Source organism: Salarias fasciatus, chromosome 15 (genome assembly GCF_902148845.1).
Source record: "Salarias fasciatus chromosome 15, fSalaFa1.1, whole genome shotgun sequence".
NCBI classification, from domain to species: Eukaryota; Metazoa; Chordata; class Actinopteri; order Blenniiformes; family Blenniidae; genus Salarias; species Salarias fasciatus.
Window position 1 is genome coordinate 21,674,459 of NC_043759.1, and position 22,252 is coordinate 21,696,710.

At 47.1% G+C, this 22,252-nt stretch overlaps 3 protein-coding genes across 3 annotated transcripts in view; 2 read left to right on the top strand and 1 right to left on the bottom strand.

Annotated features, from left to right (window-relative positions):
• Positions 1-13,237, top strand: part of phip (PHIP subunit of CUL4-Ring ligase complex) — a 31,376-nt gene extending 18,139 nt beyond the window's left edge. The window contains exons 19-39 of the mRNA XM_030109799.1: positions 1,200-1,383; positions 1,473-1,575; positions 1,662-1,897; positions 1,991-2,198; positions 2,322-2,432; positions 2,521-2,628; positions 3,808-3,932; positions 5,321-5,403; positions 5,514-5,625; positions 7,026-7,087; positions 7,195-7,350; positions 7,921-8,041; positions 8,137-8,262; positions 8,692-8,767; positions 8,881-8,940; positions 9,037-9,189; positions 9,589-9,741; positions 9,863-10,074; positions 10,156-10,397; positions 10,474-10,617; positions 10,694-13,237. Of these exons, the coding sequence (XP_029965659.1) occupies positions 1,200-1,383; positions 1,473-1,575; positions 1,662-1,897; positions 1,991-2,198; positions 2,322-2,432; positions 2,521-2,628; positions 3,808-3,932; positions 5,321-5,403; positions 5,514-5,625; positions 7,026-7,087; positions 7,195-7,350; positions 7,921-8,041; positions 8,137-8,262; positions 8,692-8,767; positions 8,881-8,940; positions 9,037-9,189; positions 9,589-9,741; positions 9,863-10,074; positions 10,156-10,397; positions 10,474-10,617; positions 10,694-11,391 (3,473 nt within the window). The 3' untranslated portion in view covers positions 11,392-13,237. The remainder of the gene's footprint in view (positions 1-1,199; positions 1,384-1,472; positions 1,576-1,661; positions 1,898-1,990; positions 2,199-2,321; positions 2,433-2,520; positions 2,629-3,807; positions 3,933-5,320; positions 5,404-5,513; positions 5,626-7,025; positions 7,088-7,194; positions 7,351-7,920; positions 8,042-8,136; positions 8,263-8,691; positions 8,768-8,880; positions 8,941-9,036; positions 9,190-9,588; positions 9,742-9,862; positions 10,075-10,155; positions 10,398-10,473; positions 10,618-10,693) is intronic.
• Positions 13,238-14,768: 1,531 nt separating this feature from the next.
• Positions 14,769-19,344, top strand: LOC115401551 (uncharacterized). The gene is made up of 7 exons (XM_030109800.1): positions 14,769-15,750; positions 15,917-16,051; positions 16,989-17,078; positions 17,220-17,314; positions 18,469-18,629; positions 18,731-18,847; positions 18,913-19,344. The coding sequence occupies exons 2-7, from the start codon at positions 15,927-15,929 to the stop codon at positions 19,021-19,023; spliced, it is 699 nt and encodes a 232-aa protein (XP_029965660.1). The 5' UTR covers positions 14,769-15,750; positions 15,917-15,926; the 3' UTR covers positions 19,024-19,344.
• On the bottom strand, positions 19,246-21,927 carry irak1bp1 (interleukin-1 receptor-associated kinase 1 binding protein 1). The gene is made up of 4 exons (XM_030110852.1): positions 21,671-21,927; positions 20,040-20,121; positions 19,825-19,955; positions 19,246-19,748 (listed from the first exon to the last, which is right to left on the bottom strand). The coding sequence occupies exons 1-4, from the start codon at positions 21,925-21,927 to the stop codon at positions 19,493-19,495; spliced, it is 726 nt and encodes a 241-aa protein (XP_029966712.1). The 3' UTR covers positions 19,246-19,492.
• Between the last annotated feature and the right edge of the window lie 325 nt (positions 21,928-22,252).

Below are 22,252 nucleotides of genomic sequence, written 5' to 3' on the forward strand. Positions count from 1 at the left end.
CTGCGAGCGCGAGCCGTCTTTTATCCCGTCAGACCCCTCCCGTGGTGTCACCTCGAGATTGGCCAGATCTCACATGAACCGGGGAGGATGACCAGGCAAAAGAGTTCTCGCATTCCTCTTTCTCCACCTGTCCCTACTCCCATACCTTGTTACGGCAACCGGACATCGACATCTTGCGGGAAGGAAGAGTTCCCCCCACATTCCGAACATGTCAGCGTAACTCTTATAGATAACGATATAAGAACATGTCACCCTGTCCCTGCTTCCCGGACCATAGCAGAAAAACATGTTTATTCCAAAGCATAGGCGGACGTGCAAAACCGCACGAACACAGAAGATGCATGCAGAGCTGGAGGGGGCTGAGGACTTTCGTTGGGTCATGACGACTCCAGCTGGAAAGCAGCGCCGTCACCACATTCATTCATAACTAAGTGCCTGAAAATGACATTACACAAGAGTTTGTATTGATTGCATATTTATTCATGCAGTAGTTATTTAAAATAGTGTTTATATGTGCAAAAAGATAGTTATGCAAAACAAGCCCTTTATGTATCTTCTGTGTAAAGAGAGAGTTAAGGTTCACAGTGAAAACCCATAAAACACAGTGACAATATGTGATTTAGTTCAGCATTTGGTTTGAGATGTACAATAACTGACTAATATCACATGTTCTGATTCACTTTGAGTTACAAATCTTTTCTTTTTCAGTGCAAACATAATAGAGTGAAAACATTAATTGATTCATTAAACATCTAATTGTACTTGTTCTGCTTTTACTAAATTAATACAAAAAAACTAATTAGGTTGTAGAATTGTTGGTTGCAAGCCAACTGAAGATATTATCTGGGACTGTAGGGAATTTCTGGAAACAGCAATATTTTAAAACATGTTTCACAAACCACTGATTTAAGATCTTCCCATCAGCTGCTGACGAAAACTACTGTTACTGCAGCTTCACCTCATTTTTATCTTTACTCACACTTCACACAGTGGGTTTGCTTTTTCCACTGTAAATAAAAGGTTGTGTGGAGGAGACAACTGCAGTATTGGACTTGTTTATTATTAAATTATTCAGTCTTTCTGTGATAATTAGACTTTCATACATCACTTGGTGATTTCCTTTTATTCCCGCTGTGTGGATTAAACCAGCCAGATGAACCGTTTCCTCCCTTTTCACCCCGCCGGTGCTGCTCCTGCAGGGTCGGTCGGCTCGCCCACGGAGGTCCACTCGCCGCCCAACGTGGGCCTGCGGCGCAGCGGGCAGATCGAAGGCGTCCGGCAGATGCACAGCAACGCCCCCCGCAGCCAGATGGCCACGGAGGGAGACCTGGTGGCCTGGAGCCGCAGGGTGCTGGTCCCGGAGCTGGAGCACGCCACGGTCAGGTAGATGACACACACACACACACGAGATGGTTTCGCATGCTTTGGGAGTGATTTAAAACGCTTTGATCTTTTACGTGTTCGTCTTGAAGGAGACAGGTGAACTGGCGAGAGGCTAAGGGGGACGAGGAGATCAATATTTATCAGTCAGAACGGAGGAGACGCACAATCCACTCCCTCCCCAAGGAGAGTCGGGTAAGAGGATCGACGTGACCCGATTTCTCCTTCTGAGCTTTTTGGAAGGGAACGCACACTCACCGCGGCCGACTCTCCTCCTGCAGGTTCACCCGACGTCCGAGTGTGTGTCGGACGAGGCGAGGAAGAGCCAGGGGAACCACGGCTATCAGACCCGCGCCGCCATGGAGGAGACGAGCCGGCAGAGCGCCGAGGCTGCCGACGAAGACGATAGCACCTCAGAGGGAGAAGTGGAGGTTCGCCAGATCAACGGACACTCCTCAGAGGAGGAGAAGGAGGAGGAGGAGAAGGAGCCCTGGCCAGACGACCACAGCAGTTCAAGGTAACGAACGTTTAATATGTTGCACAGATTCAGTTAAACCAAACACAAGCGGCCATCTGAGCGTTGGATCTCCGCCGCGCGGCACCTTCGCAGCGATTACTCCAGCGACTACTCCGACTGGACGGCGGACGCCGGGATCAACCTGGAGCCGCCCAAGAAGAGCGTCAAAGTGAAGAAGAAAAGCAGCGGCTCCGAGGAGGACGGAGAGAAGAAGAGGGAGGGCAAGAAGGAGAGGAAGAAAGAAAAGGTCGACAAAGACGGGGCGTTACCAAAGAAGAAGCAGCCAAAGGAGAAGAGAAAGGTTTGTAAAGACTGAAATCACTCATTTTAAGGTCAAAATCAAGAGAAGCATCGTTATATCATTCACAGATGTGTATTATTCCAGCTGTTTAGTTAATTCTGTTGTGTGAACTTTAAAATTTAGCGGACGGAGCTCCAGGAGCAGGGACTGACTCTGGAGGAATGGCTTCCCTCCGCCTGGATCACAGACACGGTCCCCCGGAGATGCCCTTACATCCCCCAGATGGGAGACGAGGTACGCCCCCCTCCCCTCCCCTCCCCCAACACGAGCTCCCACCAAAACACAGCATGCTGACGGACACGCGCTGCGTTTCTGTGTGCAGGTGTACTACTTCAGGCAGGGCCATGAAGCCTACGTGGAGATGGCCAAACAGAAGAAGATTTACAGCATCAATCCTAAGAAGCAGCCCTGGCACAAGATGGAGCTGCGGGTGAGGAGCACGGCGACACAGATGGACGGGACACACCTGGAATAGAGGCGTCTCTCACTTTAGATCCGTCTACAGTTTCCAGAGAGCTCTGGTTTTCCCACAGTCGCTCCTCTGGAAAAATGACTTCAGTCTTTAGTTTAGGAAAGTCTTGATATTGTTAGTGACATTCTGCTCGTAAACACACTGGAAGTGTTTAAATATAAAGGAAAAATGCAGTAATTATCAACTGATTTACAAAAATGGTATGATCAGCTAACTATACGTTTGAATCAGCAATCAGAAAACAAAAAAATAACCAAGTCAACAAACTGCTCTGCTTCTGCAGCACTGCTGGTGGGGGTTGAACACGTGATATAAAAGAAAAAACGGACTGGAATTCTCACAGCTGGTGTCAATTAGTGGGAGCACAGTGATTCGGAGACAGTGCAGAAAGTTTTCTTTGTTGTGGTACATAGTAGAGTGTATGTGGAGAAAATGAGAATTACTACAAACTTCAAATGCCTTCTTATGCAAAGTACGGTATTTAGTTTTTTTTTTTTGGCAGCATCACCGATATCTCAACTCATGTCTCAGTTATAACTGCTATGCTGCTATAAAAATAAAAAAATAACAGTTTTCCTTGAAATTTTTACATTTTGCTTGTTTTTTTTTGGTGGGCCGGTTTTGGCCCACGGGCCTTATGTTTGACAACAGTCCCCTTTTCCCGTAACTTTGCAGATTCCCTTTAAAAAGATTAATTTCTTCTCACTCTTTCAGTAAATAATTTCTCCACCAAAAGGAAACGGTGATCTGAAGCTTTTCCTGACAGAGCAACTAGAAAAACACCTCCTGTCAGACACTTTACCGCCGAGAGGCAGCGGCTTATAAGATTGTGTTTTGCTTGGTTCACAATTCTTTCTTTTTTCTTCCATGAGATGAGGCAGGAGAGTAGTTTCGATTCGGACGACAGACAATAACACACTGCCGGCCCGGCACCGTTCTTTGTTGACTGGCTGTTTGCAGTGTGTGAAATGTAGCTTTCCTGTTTCTAGCTTTTTTTTTTTTTTTGTGTAATTCTGTAATTGAAATACTGCTTGATTTTAGTGGGAAAAGACATTAAGTAGATAATACATAAATAGAAATAGAATAAATAGAAATGATTTCTTTATTTTCATTATTGTCTTCATTTCTGGTTTTCAGGAGCAGGAGTTGATGAAGATCGTAGGGATCAAGTACGAGGTGGGTTTGCCCACGCTGTGCTGCCTCAAGCTCTCGTTCCTGGACCCCGACACTGGCAAGCTGACCGGAGGATCCTTCTCTATGAAGTAAGCGTCTCCGCTCAATAATAAATGCTGCTTTTAAGTGGAGTCACATGTATCTCAAATCGGGCCTGTCATGATGTCAGTTTATTATGGGCAAGAAGTATCATGATAACCACGTTATTCCAATGCAGATCAATAGTTTCCTCACTGCAACAGAAGCTTTCGCTGCTCCTGCATCCCTCTGATGTGGAAAACTCCTCAGGGCACGGAGACTGAGATGAGCAGTGCTCCTCTTTTAGCAGATACTTGGCTTTTTTCAGCAAACTGGCATCTCCTCTGTCGAGTAATCCTCCCGCAGTGTCCCACTGTTTTCGTCCCTCTCCTGTTCTGGTTTGAACTCGTTGGTCCAACATGTTTTCGGGAGTAACACGGTGGACTCGCTGAGGAGCTGGGCGACTTCACACACACACACACACAAGCTTCCTTGAGATCTGTTGGTTTGGATAATTTCATATTAGCGGAGTGATGCTATTAAATTCTCTTAGAGTTTTGAGGAAAATTGTGATGCTATCAAACCAGTTTCTCTCTATAAAATAAGAAGAATTAGATCCACATTTGTGTTTATCACGGTCCCTGACACTCGGTTTTTTTGCTGTCTTAGCAAAGGACTCAAACAGTTATCAGAAAGTCATGCAATATACTCACAGTTCTTGATATTTTCTCAGTCTGATCCTGTTAAACGACGTTCCTCTATCCTGTGTCTCGGTGCATTCTTCTCTCTCACTGTCACATTTCTTCAACAGTCTGCAGATGTTCTGCACCAAACAAGAACCAGACCGCTCTTTCAAATGCTTTTATACATCTCACATCTTTAAGATAGCTCCTCTTTTCAATTTAAAGTCGGGTTTTAAAGCGGCTGCGCACAAGATGAGCGATCAATAGTGATTTGTCTGGTCTTGACTTGAATTTTTGATCATCAGTCTCACAGTGAGGGAGGTTTCCAGACCACAGACAGCCTGAGATTATCTCACCTGACTCCTGCTATAAGCTGCAGCTGCAAACAACCAATACAAATAGTAGAACAACAATCAGGGCAGCATCAGTGCTATTCCAGATTTCCAAGCAGGTGAAGTGTTGTTCAGCTTTTCCTTTTTACTCCCATCCCATAATGACACCTTTTCTCTGCACACACAGTAGCTACTGCTGAAACAGTGACCTCAGTTCTCAGGTTTATTTCTTGCATACTGAAGTATGTCTGTCACCTCTGATTCAAAGGAAAGCAGAAAATAATTCAACAGTCACTGTTGCATTGTGGTTAAAAAAAAAAAGTCCAGATCACACAGCTGATGGAAAGGCTGATAAACTCACCGCTGCAGCCTTCAGGACTGAGAACAGGATGAAAGTTGAGACGGGCTCCGTCATCTGTTACTCATACTGTTTTTCTCTTGCAGGTACCACGACATGCCGGATGTGATCGACTTCCTGGTGCTGCGGCAGCAGTTTGATAACGCCAGAAAGAGGCAGTGGGCGATAGGTCAGGCATTTTCACCGAGTAACATGTTTCTGATCTGAATCACACATGAAGCCTCGCAGGTTCGACATGTTGCCGCCCGGTTCCTTATCAGTCCTGTGATGTCCGTGCAGGTGACAGGTTTCGCTCCGTGATTGACGACGCCTGGTGGTTCGGGACGATCGAGAGCCAAGAGCCGTACCAGTCCCAGTATTCAGACAGCTTGTTCCAGTGCTACAATGTCTGGTATGGCGCTGGATTACTTTGCCTTCATTATTTTATCAGGAATCCCCAGATAAAGTACCTGGTCACGGTGGATTCCACTATAAAACACACGCAATGTGTTTTTACTTATCCAAAACACATAAAACTCCTCAGAATATCAGCAAGAGTTCTTCTTCGGCAGGTCAAATTTGGATCCCTTTGTGAATAATTCCACTCTGGATGAATTAAGGCAAAACTGCCTTTTTATAACGCGCAAACTATAGGTCCAGTAAAGCAAAACGATCTTCACAGCAGATCCTTTTATCAAAACACACCAGGAACATGAAAACCTGTTGCTTCACGGGGAGAATGGGCTGAGATGAGAACCGATCCAAAGAAAGATAGACACTAATTAGACGTATCCGATTTGGAAGATCTCACCGTGGATGGTTTGGGAAAACAAAAAGCGAGTGAAGGAGAGCAAAGCGTCACATTGTCTGTTTGCAGATTCAGAGGCGCCGATGACAGTCGTCACAGACTTGATGCGTTTTCTGGCACAATCGCGGCTCCGACCGGCAGAAATGTATTCAGCCTTAGCTGAATGACAAAACTATAAATATCACGTTACCAGTCAGAAAGTCTCTTTTCTCAGCCCAGCAGCCAGCAAAATCCAGATGCACCGTTTTATACGACACACACTTCACACAACTTATCGGCTCAGGAGGGCTGAAGAAGGAATTCAGCCGGAAAACTAAATTCTTAGCGAGGCTGTTGAGGTCTCTTCTCTTACGCACGCCGATGCAGCACTAATTCCTTCTACTGGTTACACAAAAATGGGAGTCAGAGAAATCTTCGAGGACTCTCTTTTAGAGATCACTGAAGATCGCCGAGGCCGAGGTCTCCAAGCTTTGCGTCAGGATCACACTCAGTCCTGATTGTTTCATCGTCGTGAGTCAATGAAACGTCATCAAACAGCTCGATTAAAACAGTTTGCATGAAAAAGGAATCAAATTCCGAGCAAGTGTGAACAAATACCCTCTTGTGATCGTGTTTTCTGACACAACTGTCAAGAATGAAGTGAGTTTTCAGCTTTGATCTCTCATGAAAGACGGTTTGGCTTTTCTACTCATAATAATGCCTTTAGAAGTGAAAGCAGTGCTGGAAATTAGTACTATTGATTAGTTTGCTTTAATTGGGCTTGAATTGGTATGAAGTTCTCTTCTCAGACTTGTAGAACTCTACTTTAACAACGGAATGCGATTACCTTATTCTGTTACGTTCGTCCCTGAATCACAGCCGACACTGACTGGAGTCTCTATATACACTGTATTTATATTTCGTAGAGCTTGATACACACTTTACACAGCTGAGGAGGAGCAACACCTTTGTTAAATACACTGGCGACCCGTGTGATGATTCATATGAACCCTTTTTCCCGTCAGCTGGGACAACGGGGACACAGAGAAGATGAGTCCCTGGGATATGGAGCCCATCCCTGATGACGGTATGTGTCTAAAATACACACACACACACGTAATCCGTGATCTGATGGAACTTCTTAACAGCCAACGTTTGTGACAGCTGTTGCTTCCTCTGTCCGCCGCGGCGCAGCCACCTTCCCCGAGGAGCTGGGCATGAGCGTCCCGCTGACGGAGGACGAGCAGAAGGACCTGCTGTACGTCCCGCTGGACGGGGAGTGGGGGAACGCCGCGCGCGCCGACGAGTGCGAGCGCATCATCAAGGCCATCGACCAGCTCTGCACGCTCGGTACGACGCCGCGTCCAAATCCCGGAACCCGGGGGATGATGTGAAGTTTCTCATGAAGGAGGAAGAGCAGCAGCAGCAGCAGCAGCAGCAGCATGACTCCTCACAACATGAGTCACCTCGGAGCGGATTGGCCCGAGCCGCCCGGCCCACCGATCAGACGCTGGGAGGAATAAGTTGCTCACGCTTTGAGCTCAACGTTCGGGCGCTAGTTTGAATTCTCTTTAAATGATGTAATGTCATATTAGGCTCAGGTTTTTTGTGCTGCTGCAACCCTCCCAGTGGCGGGGAATCTGGTTTCAGGGCTCCCTCTAGTGGCGGTTTGGAGATTAAAACTTGAAAAAGCCCCCACATTCTGCACAGCTAATCCTGGGAGATCTCTCTGGCTCTGTGTTACTCCTACGCTTCATGCTGTCGTTGGCTCACAAGACAGGCTTTTTATCAACTCCGTTTGGTGCATTTTAAATATCTGAGGTGAAGCAAAGTTTAACACCTGATGGAAAAACACATATTGCATAAGTCATGCAGTCCTTTACACTGTGTATTCATGTCTGTTACCCACCGTTTCTGCAGATGTCGCTGCACCCTTTGCCTTCCCAGTGGACCTTCAGGCCTACCCCACGTACTGCACGGTGGTGGCCTACGTCACGGACATCAGCACCATCCGCCAGAGGCTGGTCAACCGCTTCTACAGGTAACCCCCCCCCCCCACCCTCACGCTCGTGTTTACCGCACTGCGTGGGCACGCCGTCGGGAGAGGGCTAAACTCGCTGCCGGTTCCCTCCTCAGGCGGCTGTCCTCCCTCATGTGGGAGGTCCGGTACATCGAACACAACGCGCAGACCTTCAACGAGCCGGGGGCGTTCATCGTCACCACCGCCAAGTTCGTCTCGGACCTCATGCTGCAGTTCATTAAGTGAGTGCGATCGATGGTGCTGTTCTACTGGTCCGGCCCACTCCTGATGACACTGAGCTGTATGTACGATACGATACCAGAACAACACCAAGTCCTCCTCCTGGTTGAAGCTAATGCCGTGTCACTGCTGATCTCTGGGCTCTGAGCGTTGCTGCCATCTGGTGTTTAGTTGTGGGTCTCAGTTTTTGTCATCGTGTCTTTTATTTTTTTCTGAAACACAACAATAGGAAACAAATTAGGAACAGCATGTTTTCCTGCTCTCCAAGGTCATCGGCGGAGCTGTTTGCTACATTCAGACACAAAACAGCGTCTGCTCTGAAACGATTAGCTCTGTTGAAAAGGTTTATGTTGACGGCCCGACAGCTTTTTCACTGTTCTGACCCAGATGAGGGAGTAATGGTTTTTTTACCTTCTTCTCTTCCTCCCCAGGGACCAAAGTCTGACAGACATCATGCCGCTCTACAAAACCATGAAGAAGGCCACTTTCTCCGACTCTGAGGACGAGGTGCGCGTCTGTTTTCACCCTAACCTGTTTTCCCCAAGACGCTTTTTACAGATGCAACAGATGAGATGCAAAAGACCACAACGCAGATCAAACCTTTCCCCCTCTGTATGTAGGATGACGAGGACGAGGATGAAGACACAAACACTCCCGGAACATCCACACGAAACCATAAGGTAACACTGAACCGTGTTTCCATCCGTCCCGCCTCCTACCTTTCCCATCATCCGAGGCCGTTTCCCATCAGTTTGCTGGTCTTGATTTCCACGCAGGGCCGTCGACCCATCCAGCGCCAGCTGCGAACCCGCCCCCCCTCGTACGACCCCAACGCCTGGAGAGGCCGCTGCAAGGAGCTGCTGGACCTCATCTTTCAGTGCGAGGACTCCGAGCCCTTCAGAGAGCCCGTGGATCTCCAGGAGTACTCGGTAACTCATGCCTGAACCAGAGAAAAAAAAACTACACCTCAGTTTTCCAGCAGACGGACACAGATTTGCATTTCCTGAGGCGCCTGTTCATTCACACCCTGTGAAGTAGAGTTTGGTCCAAAGAACAGAACTCTTCATGCTGTAGCTGTAGTAAGGAGGAAATCCAGTAGCCGTGGATGTTGTGAAAGGCCTGGCAGCCTCACTGCGGTTGAGGACTCTTTACTAACAAGGTGGAATTTCTTTGTTCTCGGTTCACTTTTTTTTTTTTTTTTTTTTTTTCCTGAGAAAAAACTCAAGTGTCTCACTTCTTTGCTCCCTCTCACTCGGCTCCCCCTCCTCTCATTCCTCTCTTTTTCCTTAAACTCTGAGTGAAACGTGGCTTCTCTCCGCCTCTCCAAGGACTACCTGCAGATCGTCGACTCGCCGATGGACTTCGGCACCGTCCTGAAAACGCTGACGGAGGGGAAGTACAAGTCTCCCATCGAGCTCTGCAAAGACGTCCGGCTCATTTTCAGCAACTCCAAAGCTTACACGCCGAGCAAGAAGTCTCGGGTGAGAGCCGCACACACACACACACACACACACACACACACACACACACACACACACACAAACACACACACACTCCTATCCCACCATCCATTTGATTCACTGTTTTGTTTGCCGTCTCCAGATATACAGCATGAGTCTGAGGCTCTCGGCGCTGTTCGAGGAGCACGTCAGCTCCATCCTGGCCGACTACAAAGCCATCCACGGCCTGACGGACCGACTGACGCGGCAGGGCACGGACAGACAGACCAGACACACTACGGACAGGCAGACGCGGCACGCCATGAAGAGGAGGAGGAGGAAGAGCGAGTCCCCCGCCAGCAGCACGGCGTCCAGGTACCAAGACGCTCCCGCCACGTGTGTTCTAAGCTCGACGACGGCCTCCCCCCTCACAGCCCCGGTCGTTTGTCTCTGCAGCCCGGAGAGGAAGAGACGCGTGTCGTCCCGGGTGACGGGGAAGAGGGAGCCCTCGCCGGCCCCCTCCCGGCCCCCGTCGCTCAGACAGACCGCCCCGCCGAAGCAGCCCCCGCAGCTGGTGAACGGGAAGGCGGACAGCCTGGCTCTGGGACGCACGCGGAGCGGCGCGCGCCACTCGGCGCACTCGCCGCCGTCTTCATCCGCCTCGCATCACGTCGCCAACAACGCAGTGAGCACAGCGGGTAAGAAGGAGGAACTCGCAGCTACTGATACGTTCCCGAACTCCAGGTTTCTAACCACGGAACTCTTTGTGTTCAGAGTCGACTCGCTCGTCTCGGGCTCACAACTCGGTGTCGGCTTCCACACCGGCAGCCTCTGAAAAGGCGGCTCCGCCCCCGCCCTCAGAGAGCAGCGGCGGGAGCACTCGGCGGAAACTCAGGACGCCAGTCCGACTCACTCCTGGTGAGTGACGATTTCCCCGAGACGCGGCCGAGTCGTACGATTCCTCTCATTGAACCGCCGTCTCTCTCCCTCCCAGGGTCTCCGGTCAGACCCTCGTCGCAGAACGCCGTCCACCTGAACGGCCACGGCAGCCACGTCACCCTCGGCGTTGGGAGGCGGAGCCGCAAGTCCCGGACGGATTTACCGCAGAGTCCCCCGGAGGCCCCGCCGCCGTCCAGCCCCTCCAGACCCCGAGGCCGCCCGCCGGGGAAGAAGAGGGGCCGGAAGAGCAAGCAGGAGCTGGAGGAGCTGAGGCGGAGGAGGAGCTCCACCCCCGAGGACGACGACGTCGACCAGTCCACCGGCGACGAGGGCGCCTCGTCCTCGGCGCAGGAGACCGCCGCGCTGTCGGACTCCACGCCCAGGCGGCGCGGGAGGCCTCGAGCGGTCAGGACTGAGGAGCCGCCGCCGCCGCCGCCTCCGGCCGAGTCGCCGGAGCCCTCCCCCCTGAGAAGGAGCAGCAGGAGAGCCAACGAGGAGGCCACGCCCCCGCCGCAGACCGCGCCTCCTCACCGGTCCGGCCAGAAGGAGGAGTCGCCGGCGGGCGACGAGGCGGCGGCGGCCATGCGCACGCGGAACCAGGGCCGGCGCTCGGCCTGGTACATGGAGGAGGACTCGGAGGAGGAGCAGAGGCAGCTGCTGTTCGAGGACTCGTCCATCACGTTCGGCACCTCCTCCAAGGGGCGCGTCCGCAAACTGACAGAGAAGGCCAAAGCCAACCTGATCGGCTGGTGACTGCCGGCGAGCTCCGAGCCGCTCTGAACGCCTCCGGGAGCCTCGGCGCCGGGCCGCCCACAGCCTGAGCCTCGGCGCCGCCTCCTCCACTTTATTGATCCATGTTGGATCCGGCGGGAGCGCAGGGAGTCGCCCGAACCGCTCTCAACCCCGGCCTCCGGCGAGGCGCGGCGTCAGATTGGACAAAAAAAAAAAACAAAAAAACAAACAAACCAACAAAACAAAACAAAAAAAAAAACATTAAACTGAGCAGAATTTTTAGTACTTGAAGAAATCACGAAGCGACCGGATGTACCTGGCTTCGCTCTGGCTGTGTTTGAGCGCCCCGGCAGCGCCTCTGCTGGGCGCGCTCACGGTGCCTGCAGAGCCGGAGCCGTGGGGTCAGTGCCGGACGACCAAACCGACGCCCTCTGCCCCCCCCCCCCCCCCCCCCCCCCCCATCGTCATCGTCCCCCCCTCCCCCGCTCTTTTTTTATACGACCCGCTCTCTGCTTTTCTAAGATTTGTACGTGGCGATCGGCTCTGCGTTTTGGAAGTCTTACACATCGGCTGACCCGAGCGTGTCCGTCTGCGCTAAAATACCAAATGGTGTACCTCTGCGGGTACGGTAGATCTGTAGGTTTTGTTTACTATCGACGTGCGTGGCTGTTTTATTCTTTTTTGCATGTAAATTGGATTTTTTTTGTTTTTTTCCCCCCACCTGAAGCTGTTTTTACTGTGAGGAAGAGGGGGGGGGAGAAAAACGGATGCGTGGGTGAAAGGTCATGAGTCTCCACACAGATCGTGTCTCGATGCGTCCTCAACATTAGCAATACCTTGTGCCTTTCTGTCTTCGGTGTGTGTGCGCATGTGTGTGTCTGTGTGTGCGTGTGTGTGCATGAGTGCTTGGCCTCCGCCATGCAAAGTACACGTGCCTGTTGGTGGACAAACTCCCGTTGCGACTGTGTAAATCTGAAAGTGTGTGTGTTTGTGTGTGTGTGCGCGTGTGTTTTTTTTCTAACACAACCGAGCGTGTCGTTCTCTTTCAGCGTGCAAACGGTGGCAGACAGTCTGACCCTCGCGGAACCTCCAGAGAAATGTATTTATAGCAGCTGAAAGAGAGTTTCCTGTCGTCGTCATCATCCGTGTCGATATTATATGATCGTATAACCTGAATCACCCGTTCATACCGACGGTACGGAGGGCGGCGAGCATAGCAATGCACTTACCACACACACTCACGCACACGCACACACACACACGGTTCAGTCCTGCATGTTCTCGCACTTCCTCATGCCTCAAGCCAACCGAACGGCCTGCGATCAAACCGCAGGACTGAATGACTGATCACGGAAAGCCACCCAGGAAGAGAGGAACTGGTCTCCCGCTCGTCTTTCTGACTGTGTGCCTTCGCTACTCTCAGCATGTTGAACTCCGTCACTCATTCTGAGGCCTTTTTTTTTTTTAAATTTCCGTCACTGGTTCTTCTCTTCAGCTTTCCTGGAGCCAACAGACTCGACGGGGGGAAACAGACTGAACTGGGTTTTTTTTTAAAAGTCGGTGATTTCATTTCTTTTTGTTTTTTTTAATTCTGCAGCACAGAGCAAAGTGAAAGCCAAAATCTGAACGTTGGTGAGAACTGGACGGTAGCATCGACACACACACACACACACACACACACACACACACACACACACACACACACACACACACACACACACACTCTCTTCTCATTTCACATATTACTAAACATATATCTCTCGTCTGTTCGTCATTTCTTTGTGTTTTGTGAACGCCAAAATTCTGTCTGGGGGCACTGAAGTTTTCCAACACGGCTCATGAATGTTTCTTTTTTTTTCTCTCTCTCTCTGAAGAGGGTTTATTGTCTCCACGGTGAGTTTTAACTTGTGAAGTGTCAAAGTGTTTTGTTCTTTTGTTTGTTTTTGTCCGTGTCCCTGCCGTACAGGATGATCTATCAGCGGGTGGATGAGTGAAGACGGAGCAGTGTGTTTCGACTCTGCCACACCAGACCCTAACATTCATGGTTTCTCTCCCTTTTATTCCCCCCCCCCACTAGTGTTTTCTACTAACAGTTTTCTTGTGTAGCTGTTTACTGGCTCCAAAACAAATTCTCCAGCAAGAGCAACTTCTTGTAATTTGACTCCAGCCTCTTCCTACCTGCAGCTGATTTTAGAAACACCCATACTGCTTGTTCACATGTCTTCATTTAATTATTTTTTTTTAAATTATCTTCTTAAAAAATTTGGATCTGCCCAGAAAAGATTCTTTTTAATTAGTACTTTTAGTCATTTTATGAGTTCCTTTACGGCTTTAATGATAAAAACTAATCAAAACTCTTCATAGGCACATGCTATGTATTTCTTTTTTTATCATTTTAGCAACAGATGTAGATGAATTGCAGTGTGGGAGCTACGTTTCTGAGCCAAGCTTTTGTTTAAAAACAGTTTCTTTTACGGTAAGAGACCCGACGAAGTTTCAGGTGATCATAATGAATAATTAATGAGATTTCTATTTGATTTCAGTCCCTCGAGGCAGCTGTCTGCGTTCGAATTAAAATCTAAAATGACGGATCGCGGTTCAGAGCAGCAGTCGGGTCTGGTGTGTGGCAGAGTCGTGTGTGTCTTTTTGGCCTCTGATCAAGCATCAGCACTGTTTGGTGGGAGGTTAAAGGTCACAGTGTGTGTGAGAGAGAGTGTGTGTGTGTGTGTGTGAAGTGGCTGCATGTGAGCCACCAGGAAGCTTTTTTGGGTTTTTAAGAGGACGGGAAAGAAGAGAACGGGTCTGCAGATAGGGGGGAAAAAGAGCAGCGGTCTGTTTAAACTGATTGACAAGGTTGTCTTTGTTAGTTTGGATACTTTTTATATATAAAAGGAATTAATGCAAAAAAGAAGCATAAAGCTAGAATGTATGTGTAGGGGAGTACTGCTGTCCTGTTAGTTCATACCAATATTTTAAGTAAATAAACAGTTGTGTTTCCATATTCACTCCTACGTTACTGTTGTTCATTTTTGTGGCACAAAATAAGAAAATATATAAAACAGAATGAAGTCTTGTCCAGGTCTAGTTCACATTGACTTGCAGCAGCTCAGTATTTTTCCGTCACATTCATACATTCGTCGGTTTCCTTTAACCGAAAACTGTTGCTTCAGGCATAATCGTTCACTAAATACATTTCCTGATTAGGATTTTTCTATACTTTATCAAATAATTTTATCTGATTTTTTTTTCATCGATTTTATTTGAAACAGAATATATTTCCATTGCTTTACAAAACAATCAGAATGTTAAAACGAATTGAATGCTTGCAGCTGACAATGTATTTGAGAGCGATCATAAAGTAAATGAAACCCCTACACATTTTGAGAAAATATGTTGTACTTTAACTTGAATATTTAAAGTATTAAAATGTTAGCGATCAAGAGTGAGAAAATCAATAGTTTGTCAGGGTTTCTCTGCAGAATCTCTGTAAACCTCTAAAACTAGAACAAACTGAATTTATCTCCAATCGGCTGGGATTAATTATATAAAATGCTGCAGAATACGCTTGCACTTGTATTTTCAGCACTCGTTCTACCACTTTCCCACTGGGAAGAGGGACTTTCAAAACTGGTGAATTGAGAATGAATCGACATGATCGCACCAATAAAACTGTAGGTGAAACAAACTTAAAAAAAAAAAACATTACGGTAAATTTATTTCTTGAGCACTGTTCATACACATTCATTGAATTGAATGAATGAAAAAAATGAATGTTCATACACAATAAAACTCACCACACTTTACAATGAAGTAAATCCAAACAAAATGAAAAAGAAAACTAAATATAGCCAAAACTTTATTAGGCTAAAGGTAATAAAATTGGTAAAATCTATAATATTAATATTATTAACAATATTTCAAGGCCTGATTGAAAGAAGTGAAATAGATTCAGTATATTTACAGCTGTCAGACAACAAATACCCAAATTTTTAAATGCCAAGGTCTATAATTATATTTCATCATTAGATTATATTTCCCACTCAGTGAAAAACACCCCCATCTGGCGGTCAAAAAGCGCCACTGCGGGAGAAGTCACTCGGCTCAGTTCGGTTCTCTCCGGCTCAGCCTCGGCTCTCTTCGGCTCACTGATCTTCGACTCTCATTGACGTGGCGCGAGGCGAAAGGTCGGCCGGCACTTCCGTGGTCTGCGGTGATTGGACGCTCAGATCTGTTTGTTAAATATGCAAATATACAGGTGGCGGAGTGCGGCGTAAGTAAATAAAACAGAAGTGAAAGCGCGTCACTTTTTTTCCATGTTCCAACTCTCAAAGTCTCCCTGAGAGACATCTGGAGAGGAGAGTTTGGGGTCTACGGCAGCAGGTAAGACGACAAACTTTTAAAACTTTAAATATATAACCACACCTTCAGGGGTTTCGTTAAGATTTATTCTCAAAAAAGTATTGACTTTGCCTTCTTTTTTGTTGTTTTTCCTTTCTCCCACACCTGCCGCCACCTCCACGCGCGCCCATCCGCGTGCCTGTAACAGGTGCGCGCTCATGCCCAGGCTCAGCGCTGCCGCCGCGCTGCAGCTCGCGCTGCTGCTGTCCGCCGTGCCCGCGCAGTACTTCATCAGCAGGTGGAGCGGAGCCACGGCGGTGCAGCGCTACCACGCTACCTCCCGGTAAATACCCGGCTCCGCGGCCCGGGCAGGGGCCGCACCGGGAAAAAGAAAAGAGCTACTTACTTTTCATCATAATTCTGACTTCATTTTTAAACTTGTTTTAGAGACACTTATTTCTTTTTCGGTGGTTCTAATCCTCTTCTGTAAATCTCTGCAAGGAAGGAGAAGCTTCAGTTGTTGCATCATCTGAAAGAAATCCCAAATACTCACATTACAGTGATTTATTGGCACTTTTGAGAGTTTTTTCCTGAGTAATTTGACTCATATCCGTCCCTAACTTCCACATGTTTTCATTGTTTATTCCATGAAGTTAAACTGATAGCATTGACAGACTGCATCATAAAGAGTTGTGCAAAACTTTGAGATCGATCTGAGAAATTTGAAATGCATAGCACTTCAAACTTCTCATAATGTCATAAATGTTGGCATTTTGGTGCTCCAGGTTCAATCTATCTACTGATCTAGTCAGTATAAATTACAACACCACACAGTGAACAGTCACCTTTAAGGTACTTTTTCTTTGATAGTACCACATTGTTACAGTAACGTTCAGGGGTTTAAAGCACATAGTGAGAATAGTGCATAACATGGCTCAGACATCTGGTAAGAAATACTGTGAGTTTTGGTCAATTTAACACTTTTAAAACAGATTTTTCAACATTAAACTATTGTCATCTGGTACAGTGGTGTTCATTTCTACTGCCTTTAGATACAAGAAGTTATTGAAGAAGTCCCAGTGGTTGAATAATCATCTCAATAAGAGCCCTGAAGGTTCTGTTAAAATGGAAATAATACTTTAGTAGTTTTGTAATGATGATCTGTCCTTGGCAGCAGCTGTACTTCAGTATGAAAAGTTAGATTCTCTTCTCACAGCTGTTATGATACTGCAATAACAGCATTGTTTTTTGCCATACTACTTCCACCTTTGTTTTTTCAGGTTAGTTCGACTTTGGAAAGAATGGACGTCGTCGTATCTGAACGCCACTGCGTGGATGGACTGGTCCAATCAGCAGGTGGCCAAAGTCATGTGAGTGAATGAACACTTTTTTGTCCACACTTCATCTGAAGCCACATCAACCGCTGTCATTGGTTTACAATCTTTTTTTAGAACGCTGACCACCAGTTTGTGTGTGTAGACTGGGCTGACGGTGGTTGTTGCTTGTTGAAGGTCTCTGGTTGGTCTGGAACCAAGCGATGAAGGAGCGCCGCCACCGTTTCCCCTTGAGATGATGATGCATGACAACGACCAGGGATTCTTTGGAGGTCTGTGTCTCTGGAATTATGTAGACTTGGACACCGTCAAATAGGAAACTGAAAGGTTTCTTCAGTGTACAATACATGACAGATTTAAATTCAAGACTTGAACAAATAATCAAATAACAGTCATGATATTCCATTTATGTGTTTGTGTATATGAGAGCACCCGCTTTGTAATTCCAGCGTCCAGTTTGCCCTCTAGCTAATCAAATAATGGAATGGTTAGGAACATAGCCCTGAAAAATGAAACTGATAAAACAACTACCAGAAGTCAGAGAGAGTTAAAAAAAAAAAAAAAAAAAGCAAATTGCAGCACAGAAAAACAGTCATTACAGTGACTCAGTTCTGCCATCTAATCACTACCTCCAGGATCTCACACATAGAAAAACCGTGATTTTTCTCCAAAACTATAATACAATTCAAGAAATGTATTTATTTGTTTGTTTTCTGTTTCAAATTTTAACCACTTGAGAAAAATCCGTTATGGGAGCTTTGATAAAAGCACACAACGCTTAAAAAAATCTCTTCTATTTTATTTAGTCTTATGTAAAATTGATTGAATTAAACACACAGATGCTTTAATATTCACCGCTCGACATTCAACACATAAATCCTGCAGAGGAGACTTGGCTCGCCATGGATGACTTGTCCTTTTCATCCACCACAATAGTAAAATAATTACCTCCCACATTTCTGCAAAGATTGTTTAGTGAGAAAAAATGCAAACCTGCTCATGTATTGCAGGGTTTTACCAATTCTCAGTGAGACATCGGTCAGTAGTGATGAGAAAAGTGCTTGTAATTTGACACCAGCCTCGTAATCTTGCAAGCTGACACTGACCTGTACTGAGCAATCCCAACATATAATCCTCAGTCATGCTCAGACTACATTTGGAAACATCCCTCCTTTGAATACAGTCACTGAATACTGGCTGAATCGTGCTGCTGAAATTCAAATGCAGCATGAGAATGAGGAAGAAAGGTGGAGATCGGTTTCATAAACTGCTGATCTGCTGGAATCTGCACGTCTAGATTCACAGAACATGATCTAAAAACAGACAAAATTCTTGTAAGAAAGTTAAATTTATGTGACAATGTGAATTTGACTTGTGAAAATGGAGTAATCGGTGTCGACCTCTGGATCTGACCTTGCCCCTCCAGCCTCCAGGACGGTGCGCAGCCCTCGCCCGCCGTTCGTCTTCCTGCGGGTGGGAGAGGTGGTGATGGAGAGGAGGGGCCACATGATCGGGGTGGTGGTCAGCTGGGACCCGGAGCTGCGAGCTCCTGCAGAGTGGACGGACAGGATGTATGCAAACTCCGAGGTCAGCAGCCTCCACCGACGATATTTAAATGATGTGCTTTATTAATGCCGAGAGCTCAACACTGAAGTCCAGCGTTTGTTTGTTTGTTTGTTTGTTTACAGGAGACCAAAGCGGAAAACACACCTCACTACAAGGTGCTGTTCAGCGGGCCTGAACCCTCGTCCTTCCTCGTGGCTTATTTACCTCAGACTCAGCTGGAGCGCATCACTGGACTGAGGGTAAGTAGCAGCAGTGAGAGCGCCGCCCAGCACGCCGAGCCCTCCACTCATGGGGTCTCTTCCAGCCGGACATCCCCACCCTGGAGAATTACTTCACACACTTCGACGGGGAGCGGTTCGTCATGCAGCCCTGGCTCAGAGAGCTCTTCCCAGAGGACGAGGTCGAAGACATCTGACGGCTCAGCGAAACGTCCCAGAGACAGTTTGATCCGACTTCCTTCCGTGGCGTTTAGTCTGGTCCCAGGCTGTCTGGCGTGTGATGCGCTGAGACCGGAGGGACCGGAGCGGATTCAAAGACCAGACACAGGATGATTGTTGAATCTATTCTTTCTGGACATCAAGTGTTTTAGGGTTTTGGAAGGGATTAAGGAAAAATTTTGACAATTAAGGTCTGAAACGATCATCTGTTGTCTTTTATTTTTGAAAAAAAAAAAGTTTGAAAATACAGTATTTTATTTTATTTTAATGTGTGAAAAAAATTAAAAAAAGCAACTTCAGTTTTTGTGTTTACTTACATAAGTGGAGATGCTTTAAATTACGTCATTAGAGTTCTTTTTGCTGATCTGAAAGGACTCTGCAGAGCACTTTCTTTCAAGTATTGGAGCTACGCATTAAAACAAAAATGTCTCAGGGTCCGGGATGGCTTCACAGCTTTTTCCTGCTCCGGCCTCGAAGGCTGAAGGTGACGGACACCTGCGAGGAGGCGGTGATGGTGGGGAGGTGAGGAAGGCGTGCGGGAGCCGGTCCTGGGCCTCCGTCCTCCTCCGCCTCCTCGCTCCGCCACTCCTTGGTTGCCTGCTCTATCACCAGCAGAGGAGATCCCAGGCTCTGCCCCAGGACCTGACACACCCTGCTGGCCTTCTGCTGAGCGTTATCAACCGCTGACGTGCACGAACGCTGCCTAAAGCGGACAGAAACAGGCCGGTTACAAGCGCTGCATTCAAACAGCTCAATGCGGCTCGTCGGTTTCATTTCACCTCATCTCGCTCAGGCATTCGGGGCTGTGGTAGAACTGTGGCGTCCCCACGCTGACGCTTCTGTCCAGCTTCTCCAGCAGAATGCTACACACACGCTCCATCTTATCGAAATCACAGAATGTGACCACCACCTGTGGGAGAAGTATTGCATCAGCGTCTCAGGCAGTTCGACACATGTCCTCTGCTGCAGCTTGTGTTTGGTTGAAATCTCACACCTCCACATCCATGCTGTACAGGTCTGCGTCTCGGTGGAGAAACCTCCTCACTGATGTGTCTCCCTCTGCGACGTTGTGCTGTCTGAACAGAGTGAGGAAAAAAATGTTCATTTTAATTTCAACGTATTCTGAAATGCCAACGTTCACACTGCACACATTAAAATATTATTGATCGCATTAAAAGCCAGTATTTGCAACATAATGGTGAAACAGGCAAACTGTAGACTCTCCAATAGGGAAATTATACATATTCAGAGTATTTACAGTGGAGTACCATGGGAAGTGTCTTATCGTGTTGGACCAGCAGTAATTACTGCAACAGGTGGCACTGGATGGAGGTCAGAACCATGAATACTGTCTGCCAGTCAAAAAAAGATCCTCCACACAGGAAGGCTCAGGCCTGGACTCTTCTTGTTTTGAGATAATATTTACAAAAAATAATAATAATACAAATACAAGCACTAATATACTTGTTTAAAAAGATTGTGGTGGAAATTGTGTTATCTGTTTATCATGATATTTATTTACAGTTTCTATGGCTAAGGTGAGGAGACAGATATTAAGATGATAGGACCTGGGACCATAGGTGGCGCCACCACACTCCAAAAAAAATCTTTTTTTTTTTTTTTTTTTTTTTTTTATAATAGTGGTTTATTTTTAGTCATACAGAAATATCACAATTGTTTGCCTGGTTAATTACTAAATGCAACAATTAAACATTTATTTATTTATTTATCTTTACTAAAAACCGGCGCGGTCTGATTGGGGTCTCATTGGTGCAGCGCATGCGCATTAGAGCTTACCACTTCCTGACAATGAGCGCATGTTTTCTGGTGACTGCCCAACCTACTAATAATAAATTGGAACAAAACATGGAGCGCTTTTTTGCTAAAACGTTATTTACCCAGAAAAAAGCTGCCCCAGCAGCAATGGCGACTGAAGATGCTAACATTTTCCATTCCCGGAGTCCCGGAAATCAGGCGTTTCGACAAAAGCTGGAGTCGCCTGGAATTAAATCATTAATGCCCTCGCTCTCAACCACAACAACCGACATGTCGTTTTATTATGACTGACATCCAATGGTAAGTGCCAATTTGTGACTTGTTCAAGTTAATTATGCATTTATTATGTGTTTATTTAGTCATTAGACCTACTGAATTTAATACTTTGCTTTCAGCTGAGGTTATACATAAATGTGTTAAAGTTTACACTCAGTGAAGTGTTTAAGGGTCAAAAAATTAAAAACCATCTGGTTCCTACACCACCACTGCCCTGGACAGAGCGCTGGGGAACAATGGTGTTTCGGATGACCTGGTTTCCCGGTTAACTGTTGATAGACAGATGTTGAAAACCCGACTGAAACTTGTAGATGTTCTAGTGAACATTGATTATTTGAAGTTTCAGTACACTTTTAAGTTCCTTGCCTTTTATGACTCTAATTTTAACATATGCTATTACCAGCATGTGTTTACTGAGGTCTGTCATCAGATAACATGGGAACCAGTTAATCCCAAACACCGGGAGAGATGACTGGATGATCTGAGCAGTCACTATCCCCATCACGTTGTGTAAATGTTATAAATTTATGTTAAAACATGTTTTCGGTAAAGCTCAAAACTAGTTCCTCTCACCGGAGAGCCTGGAGAATGTATTCGAGCCGCCGGGAGACGCTCCCGGTCGCCTCGCTGACGGACTCCTTACTGCTGCTCACACGGACCCGCACCGACGCTCGGTCCGCCGGGCAGCGGACCTCCGCCGTGCCCGTGACCCGCAGCTCCCTCACCCGGGGACCGGGAGCCGCGTCCGGCCCCGGTTCGGTACCGTTACCGGACAGTCCGGCGCCAGCAGGCGGCACTAAGGCAGCGTAAAGTCGAGTGGGACTCTCCATGAAGGAGCCGGACGTAAAGCGACGTCCCGCTGCTATGGCGATGGGCCGCAAAGCATCTCGGGACGTGTAGTTTTATTTCTGTCACAAAAACTACAAAATAACGACACCGCCAATGTTTAAAAATACAAACGAATTAATTCGTTTGTCTGACTGTTGAACATTATCAAAGACTAGAAATTAATCAGAGAGTAGAAAAATTGTATTTAAATTGTATTTATTCCACACTCAAAATTAATTTATATCATTTCATTCTCTCTAGCCTGCACAGTTTAACAGTGGTAAGCACTTTTCCCTCACAGCAGGGGGGTTATGGGTTCAAATACTG

Bases quoted from the DNA above. Each gene is read 5' to 3' on its own strand.
- LOC115401551 (XM_030109800.1), top strand. From the start codon at position 15,927: ATGCCCAGGCTCAGCGCTGCCGCCGCGCTGCAGCTCGCGCTGCTGCTG. The intron at 18,630-18,730 runs GTCAGCAGCCTC...GTTTGTTTACAG, and splicing joins GGATGTATGCAAACTCCGAG to GAGACCAAAGCGGAAAACAC. The intron at 18,848-18,912 runs GTAAGTAGCAGC...GGTCTCTTCCAG, and splicing joins AGCGCATCACTGGACTGAGG to CCGGACATCCCCACCCTGGA.
- irak1bp1 (XM_030110852.1), bottom strand. From the start codon at position 21,927: ATGGAGAGTCCCACTCGACTTTACGCTGCCTTAGTGCCGCCTGCTGGC. The intron at 19,956-20,039 runs GTGTGAGATTTC...CTTCTCCCACAG, and splicing joins TGTACAGCATGGATGTGGAG to GTGGTGGTCACATTCTGTGA. The intron at 19,749-19,824 runs GTGAAATGAAAC...TGTCCGCTTTAG, and splicing joins GAATGCCTGAGCGAGATGAG to GCAGCGTTCGTGCACGTCAG.